The sequence below is a fragment of the Sitodiplosis mosellana genome, unplaced genomic scaffold (genome assembly GCF_009176505.1).
Source record: "Sitodiplosis mosellana isolate CC-2019 unplaced genomic scaffold, AAFC_SMos_1.0 Smas_scaffold_6226, whole genome shotgun sequence".
In the NCBI taxonomy this organism is placed as follows: Eukaryota; Metazoa; Arthropoda; class Insecta; order Diptera; family Cecidomyiidae; genus Sitodiplosis; species Sitodiplosis mosellana.
The window spans coordinates 22,504,496-22,518,129 of record NW_022601467.1 but is presented as its reverse complement, the minus strand read 5'-3'; the positions used below and the strand labels follow the sequence as shown (position 1 = coordinate 22,518,129).

Here is a 13,634-nt window from a genome sequence, read left to right as displayed (position 1 = left end):
CACATTGAAAGTTATTTTTTTTGTCACACAAATGCATACGTTTAGTTTTAGCGCGACATTCATTTGTAATTTTATTTTGTATTTTGTTGTTGTTGTTGTTGTTATGTTCATCTTTTGTTTAAAGTACATTTAGCTCTAAAAATCAATATAGTAGTAGATAGCTACGAAATAGTTTAGTTCTTTAATGTTCATCTCAGTGTTCAGATCATTTATATGTTGTTCATTCTTTTTGTAATTTAGAATTCATAATTGTGAGTGTGTTTTTCCTCTTCATGTTCAGTTAGTTTGGTTTTTTCTTTAATTTTCTCTCATCTTAACTATTTGTTTGCCGCTAGTTTTGGTTTGTTGCCTATGTTCAGTATCATTTAGAGTAAATTTAGGTGGATTAGTTAATTGTCATCGTAGTTATTTGTAATTTGTATGTTTCTGTAGTTGGCTATTGAGATAGAATATATTTTTTTTTGTAAGACATCAATAAATTGTTAAACTAAACATACATAAGCCTACGATTTATGATTTTTTTACTTCATTTTTTTTCTTGTTTAAATATTAAGCATTTTTCACTAGGAAAACCAAGTAGAAGAACAAAAAAAAATAAACAAACGAACGAAATGATCGTTGAATTGTCAAAAAATTTATTTTTTCATCTTCTCTCTTTGTGTTGGAAGAAATCTGTTTGTTATTTTTATATGAATTAAATCTATTGAGGAGAGAGAATCAAATGAAAACTCATCGAAAAACGGTGCGTCATTTCGTAAAATGCTCAATTTGTATGGTCCCTACTAACAAAATGTTTCGAAAAATTTGAAAATTGCAGCTCGAAGATTCCATTTTGGAAAAGGAAAATGGTTCATTCATTCATTTGACTTTGCGATGAAAAAAAATATATATCGTAGATTCGCATCGAGAGGAAGTGATGGGGAGGAAGGGCTGGGAGGGTGAATGAGTTAGTGTTAGTGGGAATAAACGAAACTGCCTCGGAAAATAGATATCATTTCTTATTTACAATTTGTTTTTCTCATTTGATTCGTTTTTATTTCTTGTTTTGCTAAAATAAACTGCACAAAAATGTTCGAAACACGTGTCCGTATGCCAATGTTTAAATTTAATAATGGCTTTATTTTTGTTTTTTTTTTATCTTGGTTCATCAAACATATGAAACAAATTAAAAATTATTGGACACACATGGCATAAACAATCGAAATGAGAAGAACTATAATAACCATAAATGTTAATGCATGTAATCGTGTGGGACTTTGGTTATCACAGACAAATATATTAATGAAAACTTTGTTTTAGATAATTTATTTTGTCCCTTCGTTCGTTTATCATTCTCAATTTCCATTTGATTTATCTTTTAAAATCATCTTTTGTAAAAAATACTCCCCTTCATTCAGCACGCTTTCGCAACGAATTCGTTGTATTGATATTTGGTTTGTCTTTTTCTTTTTTTGTTCACTCTCTTGTTCTCTCTCTCTCTCTCCCTCTCTCTCTCTCTCTCCCTCTCTCTCTCTCTCTCTCCCTCTCTCTCTCTCTTTCTCACTCACTCGATTAATCAGCATTCAATCAACTTGGAATCGTCGTATCCTTTTCATTTGTGTTTCATTTCTTTGGCGTTGTTTTTCTTTCTTTCTTTCGTTCTTTTCAGAAATGATTCTTTCAACGAATTCAAATCGAAATATAAACTAAAAGAATCGCAAAAATACAATGATTTTTCATTGAGAGTATTCCAGTTAAACGATTTTATCGATTCAATTAAATTGTTCCGTGAAATGTGTTTTCTTTTTGTTGCAGCACCGTCAAAATTTGAATAGAGTTATGTGTTTTATTCTTTTCTTCTTCTTCTCTTTATTTTTTTCATTGAAAAGGCAATAAGATAAATGCGTCTTCTTGACATTTGATTTTAATTTTGTTTCACTTTTCATTTCAATTTCTTCCTAGACGTTTATTCGCTCGTCTTTCGTTCACTCCATCACACGCACGCTTTCATTTTATTACATTATAGAGTGTGAGTTTAAAATCATTTGGAGCATATTCCAGTTAGTTTGACATGTGCATTAAAAATATTTGCATTTGCTCCTTTCGCGGGTTGACTTTAGTATTTGATATAGAAATGGATCATTCTTCTTGTTATATATATATTTTTTTAAATCGTGTTCATGAGTGTATGATGAGAAAATGCTTTGAGCATGTAGACGGTTTTGAAGAAATTTTCTGTATTTTATATATATATAATATGCTGAAAAAGGATTCATGTTGTGTCATTCAATAATTGAAGCCGATGAAAAATTAGTATTACCTTCACATTACAATTCGAAACTATACCCGACGAGCACTTGTATAGAGTTTGTTCGAACTCAATTTCGTAGATTCGATCGATCGACTGCACGCATATCCTCAGCGTATCTGGTGAAATAATTGAATTTCTGGACAAGTTTCACTGTTTGAAAAGTTGTGCTTGCTCTCTTTTTCTCTCGCTAACTCTCAAATTGGGTCAATGTTCGCCCTCAAGTCATGCCAAAACGACGTTCTAGCATGATCCACAGTAGACCATGTCTTTTGCTTGCTTCACAACTCTGTTGGATATCATCCCATTCACATAAAAATTCTCTCTAACTCGTACACACATTACGTGAGATGTTATGCATTAGCATTCACACCACCCACACACACAACGTGAGTCTGTGTGTGTGTGTGTGCCGGCGAATAATCATTTCCACCGAAAAGTGATGCTCATTTTGATGCATTTTCGCTATTAAGCGAAATCAATCTTTTTCATTACATTTTCATCGTCTTCCTTTCTTTCTTTTCTTTGCATATAAATCTTTGGAGCGGTTTTATGATACTCTCTCCCTCTCTCCTTCTCTTCGTTCACCCCCTATTTATAATATAGTCTGCACTTATTTTCGAATGTTGTTTCGAGCACGTGTTATGATTTAAGTTCTAAGTTTGCATTCGCTAAGGTTTTTTCTCTTTTCTTTTATACTTTTTGTATTATTTCATTAGTATATCATATGCATCTTGTTTTGTATATATAAATTTATGTTTATTTTTATGCTCTAAAGTAGGCAAATATTTTGTTTTTCATTTATTTCATACTATACATGTAAATTGATAGGAAATATGTCGGAGGTTCCTGATGCCATGCTCATAGTTTGTAGCAGTTTTGTCAGTTGCATGGATTTACTCTGAATTGAATTTAATTTATTATTGCGATAAATGTCATCACTATCTTTTTTTTCTCTTGCCTAGCACTCTCTCTCTCGCTCTTACTCTGTCTGTCTCCCTTACTACCTTTCAATCAGATTGCATATATCGTGGTATTTTCTCTTCTTGACTCGAAATAATCATAAAGTATATATAATGCATAAAAATTGACGTTGTTTGCCGCAAATGGAATATTTCTATATCTTGTATGCTAATGATACGATAAGTATTTTCCAATGTGCCATATTTTTATATGTTTATAACCTCAATAAACCATAAAGCGCCAAATATTTTTTATCCTTCTTCTTGTTCATAACATTTGCTTTCAGCATTTTCGATAAACAGCATAATAAATTGCAAAACCGAAAGCGAAAAATGACAATCTCTGTAAACTGATAAAAATGTGTAATGCGCGAATTAAAAAAAAGAAATGAATTCGGAATGCAATCGGATTCGGAGTAATTGACACTTTTATTTATATGGTTTGGTTTGGTATGGTATTTGTATTTTCTGAGAGTAGAGTTTGACTATTTCAGTGAAATCGTTCGTAAAATTTCTGTGGAAGTTTCGTTAATAAACTTTTTTCTGTTGCTACTATTTCTATCGAATTAATTCATTTGGAATTGGCGGAATGTGTGAATGTGATGGATCCACACACTCGCAGAGAGAAACAAGACCGCAGAGCTTTGCTTCCCTCCGCTCTGCGTCCTTGAGTTTTTAGTTACTTAATCTATTTTGTTGTTTCACAACAAACTATTTTTTGGCGCACTACATGAAATGTATTTCATCAAAGTAACTTTGAAGTAATATATTTATTTGCAAAATGAATTACAAGATCTTGGTTTTATTTCTTTTTTGAAATATACTGCCTTTGGTTTAAATTAAATAAATAATATGAGCACAGTCAATCTTAAATCACTTTAATTCTGGTCAAGACTCAGAAAATATTATACGAAAAATTAATGTAATTTTTAAACAACATTTGATAATAAAAATTTAATTGGCGCTTTGAGATATTATGCACTTATTTGTCGTTACTGCCACTGTTTTAAATTAAATAAAAAATATGAGCATAAAATTCATATTCACCATAATTCGTTTCATCACTCAAAAAGTATTAAGAAAGAAAAAAAAGCAGATTAGTAGCTCTACATTTCATGTAGTGCTGAAAAAGTAGTTCGTAGTGAAAGGATAGCTCGGAGGGAAAAGCGTTCACTTTGTTTTTTGTATTTTTTTTTGTGTGTGTACAGAAATCGAACGCATCACAGCTGCTCAACCGAATTAAATGGCATTTTAAGTGCTTTTTCCACAATATATGCTGTGGATACATTTGGTTTCAGATGACTGAAAAAATTTGAAAAATCATTGTCACTATGCATTAACACGCACATTTCGACGCTAAACCTGTCGCATTTTCTCCATAAATATATATATATATATATGTATATATACTTTATTTTGGTTTTCTTGTTTCAATACTTACTGTTGAATTGATTTTTATTCTGGTTTGGCAAAAAATTGGTCTCGCTAAAAGTTATCGTCTAACTTACGGACTAGAATTAGTATCATTGTTCATCATACGATTATTTTTATTTTTCTTTTGTGGTTTGGTATCTGCAATTTTCTTTTAAATTTAAACATTTAGCACATCAGTAAATAAATGGCAATTATGTATATAATCTTCTGTCTGCTCTCTCTCTCTCTCTCTCTCTCTCTCTCATTCATGAGTCATATCCATGACTTTGCAGATTGATCAATAAGCTAAGCTTAAAAATTTAACATAATAATCCTATGAAAAAATACGTAATTTACATATGAATGAATGCTTTCAGATAAAAAGAGATTTACTTTTACTTGCGTCCAAAAGAAAAATTAATTACACACTGATATATGTATGTGTGGATGTGTATTTTCTTTTTCATCCCCTTCGCCGTCTCCTCTGTGTATGTGTTGCTTTCTCTTTGTGGGTATGAGTGTATATGTAAATATATCACGATTTCGACATAATATCCTCGCGTTTGCTCTGCACACACTCTAACGCATCCCACACTCTCGTTCCATCCGATACATTTCATGGAAATCGACTCAACGGAATAGCAATGTGGGAAGGTCCGTTAATCATTTTCATGCTCTGACGCTGGCTCTCTCCGTTTCGAATTGCACTTGTGTGCTGTGGCAACATACGTCCGAAATTGGAATTCGATGAGCCTCAGCAAGTGTGCGAGATTAGCAATAGATTATTATGTGTCGCGAAAAAATGTTCGAAGAAAAAAAATTGTTGTAGAGTATAATGTAAAATGTACATATAATTTATATGTTGGTTATTTTTAAACACGAAATTCATAATCAAATGTTGCTATTTTTTTTGTCATTTTTGGTTGAGTTTGCAAGTACATTTTCTGCTTGAATTGGCTAAAGCATAATCGTTTCACATTCGCTATATATGTTTTTAGGCTTGTTTTGCTTTCTATTTTAATTCATTGACAATATGTTTAGGTTTGTTTTTTTTTGTTTTTTTCTTCTTCTCTGCTTTGGAATACACGAGTTTCATCTGCCTAAGGAATTATAATAAATTCAAATCTAAACGAATGATGATCTATACTCATAAATACACTTTCTGTCTCATTTGTTAGTGATATAATCATCTGTTTCTCTTGTGATATTTTTTGTTCTTTCTCTGTCTGTAAAATAGTAAATAAAATATTTTTTTTTCCCATTAAAGCTATGAATTTAATTAACACCATGCCTTTTCTGATGTGTATGTGTATGGAATGTCTGGCATTTGGTTCATAATTCTGGAGACAATTTGTGCACGTTGTGTTCAAATAAAGGCTTCCTTTTTAAAAATCAGGTCATCGAACGATATTTTATGTGTCGAACATGATATGAAGAAGCTGTAACGGAATGAGCCGCGTATCGTCGGCCCAGTTTGAATGTCATTCAAAAATCATAATAAATGAATTTAAAAAGAATGAAGTGAAAAAAAAGAAACACAATATACAAAATCATAATTAATCACCGAATAAAATCATTTATTTACCCGAAAAAAAGAACAAAGAGACAAATTAAACTGATTTATAAAAGTTGAATAAAAAAAACATAGGCATTAATTACATATAGTACTTTAACTGTTCGTTACATTATTAGTAATTAGGAAGTATATGAGGTCTATAGTTAATTGTCTCCCTCGTGGATCTGTCTGGAGCGCTGCAAACAATGACAAAAAAATGTTGCTGCAATCGCAAGCGATGTGTTTTTCTGTGTATGTATTTAAAATACTACGAAAATATGGTTCCAATTTCAGCAAAATATTCATATGCAAATACTTATGAATTGTTTATGTCTCTCTGTGTCTCTGTTTTCTGCCTTGAATAAAGCGAAACGGAACGTCACGAAAAGAAAAAAAATCTCCATTTGCATCAAATGTTTAAGCTATTATCAAAAAATATTTCTAATTACGTTCATTTAATGTGTATATGTATATGTATATATATATGTTTATTTTTGTTTTCTTTGTGTGAATTGTTTATATTTTTGTTGTTGTTGTAAAATTGATATATTTTCTTCTCTCTTATTTCATCGCCGTCACATTTTCATGCGATGCATTTTCACCGATAAATTCTGTCTCTCGATTGTGCAAATTTACAGTTGGTAAAAATGTCGAGCCAAACACATTGGACAACTAGTTTATAATTTAATTCTGTTACTCTTTCTTCTTCATCTTGTTTTATTTTTATTCTCATTTGTATATTTCTTGTATTGCTCTAAAAGTATATAATTTTAAAGTTTGAGCGCCATCGGTTCAGTAATTTGCCAGTATACAAATGTAGAAATGTTGTTGTCACTTCTTAAGTAGTTCATCAGTTCGTTTGCTGGCGACTTCGAGTCTAAGTTTATTTTGCTCTCCCTAGAAAAAAAGAAAGAATAACAAACAGAAAATTGAAAGGAAAAAATAAAATAGAAACAACATTGAAAAATAAAATGAATAGATTGAAAAAAAAACGTGTTTAAATGCGAAATCAAAGTGAAAGTCAAGAGAACCGAAAACATTAAACAAAAATCGAGTCAACGAAAATTGAAGCAGAAAAAAGACAAGAAAAAAAACAGATGCAGGACAAAAATAAAAAAAAACAACACCGCATTCACTGAAAAACCAAACCGTTGATTCACCGAGAACAATATTTATAGACAAACATGAATGTGCACACAAATTTTCGGAAATAAATTATGGCAAAAGGGAAAAAAAAACTTCCGTGAGTTTTAGGAGCAACTTTCGCTTTGCATTCTTCAGCATCTCTCACTCGTTTGGATAGGGAAAAAATGGATGTATGTGTGTGTATGTCTATTTTTTTCTGTTTTGTATTTGCTGTTCGCCGAGTCGTACATGCACTCGCCACACCAGAATTTACATTTACAGTGTCTCTTAAATGTTATTTTGTGTATAAATTTATATTCATCTTTTTTTTTGTTATTTCTCTTGGTTGTATATATAAAGATGTTTATTTTATATAGATTTATTTTCTGTTTTAATTCGCGCATTATTACGTTGATTTTTAAATCATTTTGTCTCGCGTTTCGATCCCTAGATTCTCATAAACATATATAATATATTTGTATTTTATTTTTTTTTGTTTTAAATATAATTATTTAAAAATAATTGCACTATCATGTTCTTATACAAAAGAAAAAATTATTATATTGTATGCGAAATGTTCGTTAGTTCATTTTTTTTCTATAAATTTTGGTTTGGTTTGGTTTGTTTGTTGTTGTTTTTTTTGGTTGTGTTTCGAAAACGGACAAAACCATCCGTTTCGTGTACATAGTTGGTGCCACTATTGGCCTGACCTCTTCACACAGAGACGAAAAAAAAAAACAGAAAATGACGCAATAAATTAATCAAATAGGTATTTTCTTCTAGTTTTTTTTTCTGTTTGGTTTTATGTGTGTATGTGTTATTTTCAAAGTTGCTATGAAAAGAGTCAAAAAGGATAATTGAATTTACTATCATGATGTTACATGTCTTTTGAGTTTAATTTTATGCTAGGGGATTCATGCCAAATTTTATTTAGCAAAATCTATTTGTATTATTTAAATCATGTAAAATTCACGCTAGATTTCAAATATTTTGTATTATTTCCCGAATGCGTTGTTATTGTTCATATTCACCTTGAACAATATGTTCTGGAAGTGGGTTTTGGTGGATCCTCAGGATCGTTCAAAACTGCTCCCGGTTCTGGAAGTGGGTTTTGGTGGATCTTCAGGATGGATCAGACTGGGTTTGACAATGCCCTGGCCCATCCTGAGGATCCACTTCCAGAACCAGGAGCGGTTTTGAACAATCCACAGGATCCACCAAAACCCATTTCCAGAATTTTTGAAGCGATAATGACGACAACAGATTGGACATGGTTCTGCTGACAGTCGGTTTATTGAACAAAATTGAGCAAAATTGAAATTATGCATACATATCTGTTTAATATGTTGAAACATAAACAAATTCATATTATTTGTTCATATCTTAAATATGGAAATTGGCGTGATTCCCCTAGATTTTATGTTTCTGTTGTTGTTGGCTCTTCGTGTTTTTTTAATATGATATTTATTTTTAGCTTTGGTTTAAATTTGTCGTCTTTTTTTTTTAGTTATTTGACCATGTTTACTAAAGCGAGTTACTAATGTGGAATGAGTGTGGTCATACTTAGTCCTGTGTATATGACAAACGGAAAAAACAGGTATCCTCTGTCAATGCTAATGATTCTGTGGCTTGGCCATTCGCGCTTGTTGGTTGTGTGCATGGTTTTTTTACTTCTTCTACTTCTTCTTCTTGTTAATAAAATAATTGAATGGAAAAATTGAGTGCTGTGTGCTAATGCTGGGATTTTTTTTCCGCTGTCATTTTGGCCAATTGGTATATGTGTGCTGTGCTTGTTTTTTTTTTTGGTTTTGCTTTTGCGTTTATGTTTCATGAATCACAAAATAAAATTGTATTTTTGGTCCATTATTTGTAATTTTCATTTTTTTATCGGCATTTCATAACATAAACTGTTTAATAAATCACATTCGATTATTGTAATTTTATTAGCGTGGACAAAATTGGCCTCGATTTTGTAAAATCAAATTTTGTTCAGAAAATAAAACACAGAATTCAGTTCAGTTTAATTATAACTGAAAACGTGGTAGACACGTGATTTATTTCTATTCTTTCTTCATCTTCTGCTGCTCTAATGTTCGTTCTGTTTGTTTTGGCTTGAGTTGGGTTAATGCTCGATGGAAGTCGAAGACTCGTGCTGTATGTATACGAATCGATTCAATTCGATTCATTTGTTGTTGTTTTTTTCGGATAATTTTTTTTTTCCTTTTCGTTTGCTAGTTTTCATTTGAACTGTTGTTGTTTTTTTCGGATAATTTTTTTTTCCTTTTCGTTTGCTAGTTTTCATTGAACTGTAAGCAACCGTTTCGATAGTTATTTCCGCGTGACTCATTGCCGAAACCGATCCAATAATAAAAAATATATTGCGATGTGTCATTTATTCTTGTTGTTTTATGATTTATGTATTCATATGTATGTGTGGGCTATTATAGTCTTGCATTTTTTTTTTAAATCAAATTTGTGAAGCACTTGTTTTTCTCATGATTTTTGTTGCTGTTTCTGTCTCTATTTTGTCAATATGCAAATAATGCAAATATCATTGTTAAAAAGCATAAGATATTTCTTGATTTTTTTGGTTTTTTTTCTGGTTGTAGCTTTTTGGTGGAAAAAAAAAATCAAACTGATAAATATTATTTGGTTGAAGCTATTGCTGTTTGTTCCTTTTCAGTCATATTCCCGCTTCGTGGTGTTCAACATTTCATATTGTTACATTCGTGCATGCATTTTATTTCATTCTTTCTTTCCTTCCTGGTACAATTTTTGTTTGTTTGTTCAATTTTGTCCTATTTGGTTTTTCACATTTGATGGTGGCGATCGCATATTGTTGCAATAAAATTTGCATCCGATGATTGGTATGCGTGTTTTTCAGTTACTGTGTGTATGCTTTTTATCGTGGTTGTTGTTGTTGTTATTACTGTTATTATTCTGTTCAAACTGTTCATCAAGTTAGATTTTGTTACTCAAGTGGTAATCAGTAGCGTGCTTATTTTAATAATTGATGAGCTCTTTGGTTTGCAACGGCTATTCGAGATTCATTTGATTCGCCCTGAGAGAAAGAGGTGGTCATTGTTTTAAAAAACATTGAATATAATTCGTTCTTCAATATTCATCAACACTATGGGACACGGCATTACTTATTCACGACGGACGGTATACAAACGTAACGCAAAATGTCGATAATGTTTCTCGTTTCTCATCAGAGAGTTTGCTTTCTCCGTAGTATGGCTCCGTCCATACAAATACAGACAAACACACAAGCGCCGACTAGAATCAAGTGCCCACGAGGGACCGAGTTGAAGAACTTTTGGCCCAACCATAAAAATTGAAGAATTGGACGGTGTGTGTGTGCAAGTAATTGAGTGTGTCTATCTAATGTGGGACCGATGATGATGACGTACGACAACTATCTATTTCTATCTTTGTCAAGTGAAAAAGCGATTCACACATTTCCGTTCACCGTCGCCGGATCGTATATCATATCAACTATCGGAATTTTTGTCGTAGGGCATGTAAAGTGGTGCGTGATTGCTATAGTATGATCTGTGTCTGTCTCTCTCTCTCTTTCTCCCTCACTTTCACTTGCTTCGTCGGTATTCAAATGGAAAAACGTGAAATCATTTCGTCTGTAAATTCCGTAAAATTTAATGTAATTCCTTTGGTGAGGTACTTGGATTTTATTCACGCTATTCCACGACCGGATACATGCATTCATGCGTGTGTAGCGAAAGACAACATGAGAATGATATTGAATATTTAAACGTTAAAGTGGCATGTAAATGCCAAAAAAGACGACGCCAACGGTGACGGTGACGGTGACGATAAAAGAAACCTCGTACGATTTTGAGAATTTATCTTCGAAATTCCCTGGATTGACACACAGAACCACTCCAAAAGCTGTGGGTGTCAAGCTGAATCATTCATCAGAATAATGTTCTTTCTCTCTCTCTCTCTCTCTCTCTCTCTCTCTCTCTCTCTCTCTCTCTCTCTCTCTCGTTTGGAATGGGAAATGATGTATCGAAAATTAGCATTAACAATGTGTCGGGTTCCGTCGTGAGCCGTGTGAATTCGATCATGCATCAATGAGGTTAATAGATTCCTATAATTGATTTGAACTTTAAGCCTTACCTTTCGATTTATTCTATCAATTTGATTGTTTTGGTTTTCAAGCTCCGAACCCATATCAATCGCCATATTCCTCAAATTGCCTACCAGAAAGGACAAAAAGAAGACAAATTCCAAAATGAAACAAATATCATTAGACAATCACGAAAACCGACTCGCAACTCATCAACGAATCTAGCAAACAAACAAAAAATACAATAGAAAGAGCAACATGAATGACACGAAATCGAAGGCTTCTTTTTTTTTCCACCGCATTCAACAATGTTCATATAGATACAAACACACAAAATAGCGCGTCATCGCCGACAATTGGTGGGTGAAAAAAAAACCAGAAGAATCTCAATTTCGCATATCAATTTGCAGCATCGGCACAAAACACATTACCAATCATTGTGTTCACTTGACCCATATTTTCTTCCATCTCGCATTCGCGCGCATCATTGGTAATCCTATGAATTGTCGAGGAATTTTCATTAGAATTGTTCGAAATTTTCAGGGGCCGTAAATCCATTGTGATTTTAGGCAAAAAACCAAACAATTTCTGTGTGCGGCAGTTGCACAATAACACAATGCACATACGAACAGAAAGTGGAATTGGCCTACCTTACGACGTAGCCGGCCTGTTGCATTACACCATTCCGATCGTCCATCACACGTGTGGGCTGATTATTGATTATTTTTCCATCCTCATTTCCCTTCCATGTGCCGTCATCCTCTTTGAACGATGAATTTCTGTTGAAATTAATTGGATCGAAACACAAATTCCATATTTAATTTTAAATCACATTCAATACAAAGCCACAAATCCGGATGAAAAAAAATCAAACGAAGAAACGAAAAAAATTACAACCAAAAACAGAACATAAAATAAATGGATTTTCTATATTTATTATCAACGTATCAAAAAATAATTGGTTATAATATGTGTATAATTAATGTATATGTTTTTTCGGTTGGAAATGGATACATAGCAGATATGTGTGTCTTGGCTAAGAGCGGTTATCGACACATAGTCGATTTAAATTCATTTGCCGGTTTGCCGAGCTAGGTGTATGTTTGAAATGGAACTTTAGAAGCAAGTTAATGAACATGCCAAGACGGAGAGGAATACAATCAAAATAAAAATTAATACGAATCAAAAAATAGTGCGTTACCAAAAACCATTCCATTAAAATTGACCTAATGAAATGAATATATCTGCCCAATTACAGTGAAAACACAAACGTAATTAGCTGGAAATGGAACAAAAACCAAAAATTTTAATTAAAAAAACCGCGTAGAATCCTCTCATTAACATTTAATGCCAGTTGGGCAAATGAAAAAGCTACAATTCAATAGAGTTATCTTTCGTTCATTCGTTGAGCTCTTTCTCTGTCGATTTGCATTCAGCTACACTACTCTTTCCCACTCAAAATCAATGAAGCAAACACAAAATCCGTAGAAGAATGCCAAAGGCGTGATCTCTATGTGCGCTGAGCCATGTTAAGCTCTCGGGCGTTCGCGTCAATTGCAAAAACTGACTGCTGAACGAACAAAAGCTGATAGCTGAGAGATTGATATGCAATGGCGCAACCCGAACTATAGGTGGGTGCATATATATATCAATTGAATTAGAACCAATAACAATTTGTGCAAACTATAATCCCTTTTCAGGTGAATTGAATATTTATTCAACAATATAATTTTATAACTGAAAACTGGATTGGTATCAAGTGCGGTGAATTGCATTTGTACGGTTGCAGATAACGGGGCAAACATGCAAGCAAATATTAAAGCGTACAAACTCACACAGACTTACACACATGTCAGACGGAACCCGCTTAAGCGTCAAGCACAGTCTTAAAGCAGTCAGTTACATTGTGAAGTATGGATAAATGGGGAGAGCGAAAAGGAATCAAACCGGGGAATTTTCGCCGAAGTGAAAATAATCGAATCCAATTACGACCATTTTCGATTCGACTACATTACAATCGTATTGCAAATTGAGTGAGTGCTATGGAAATTTACGCTATTCCTCAAAACATTTTATTCAATTACAGAATTCATAGACTGACAAATATTCGCAATCGATTACGGAGTCCAAGTTTAACTGTGGACGCTACTCCTGCTGATGATGATGATGATGATGATGATGATGATGATGATGATGATGATG

The 13,634-nt window shown here is 32.7% G+C and overlaps 2 protein-coding genes across 6 annotated transcripts in view; both read right to left on the bottom strand.

Annotated features, from left to right (window-relative positions):
- Positions 1–3,081, bottom strand: part of LOC129578395 (40S ribosomal protein S2) — a 34,569-nt gene extending 31,488 nt beyond the window's left edge. Inside the window, exon 1 of the mRNA XM_055466888.1 lies at positions 3,076–3,081. The gene's annotated coding sequence lies outside the window, so the exon portion shown is untranslated. The remainder of the gene's footprint in view (positions 1–3,075) is intronic.
- Positions 3,082–6,205: 3,124 nt separating this feature from the next.
- LOC129578398 (synaptosomal-associated protein 25-like) overlaps positions 6,206–13,634 on the bottom strand; it is a 36,564-nt gene continuing 29,135 nt past the window's right edge. For 3 of the 5 annotated variants that reach the window (XM_055466893.1, XM_055466892.1, XM_055466894.1), the window contains exons 6-9: positions 12,083–12,211; positions 11,864–11,928; positions 11,483–11,562; positions 6,206–7,114 (exon numbers count right to left, since the gene is read on the bottom strand). In XM_055466893.1, coding sequence (XP_055322868.1) covers positions 7,049–7,114; positions 11,483–11,562; positions 11,864–11,928; positions 12,083–12,211 — 340 coding nt within the window. In that variant the 3' untranslated portion in view covers positions 6,206–7,048. Of the gene's footprint in view, positions 7,115–9,356; positions 10,404–11,482; positions 11,563–11,863; positions 11,929–12,082; positions 12,212–13,634 lie in introns of those variants that run through there. The other 2 variants (XM_055466897.1, XM_055466896.1) reach the window with 1 other exon arrangement.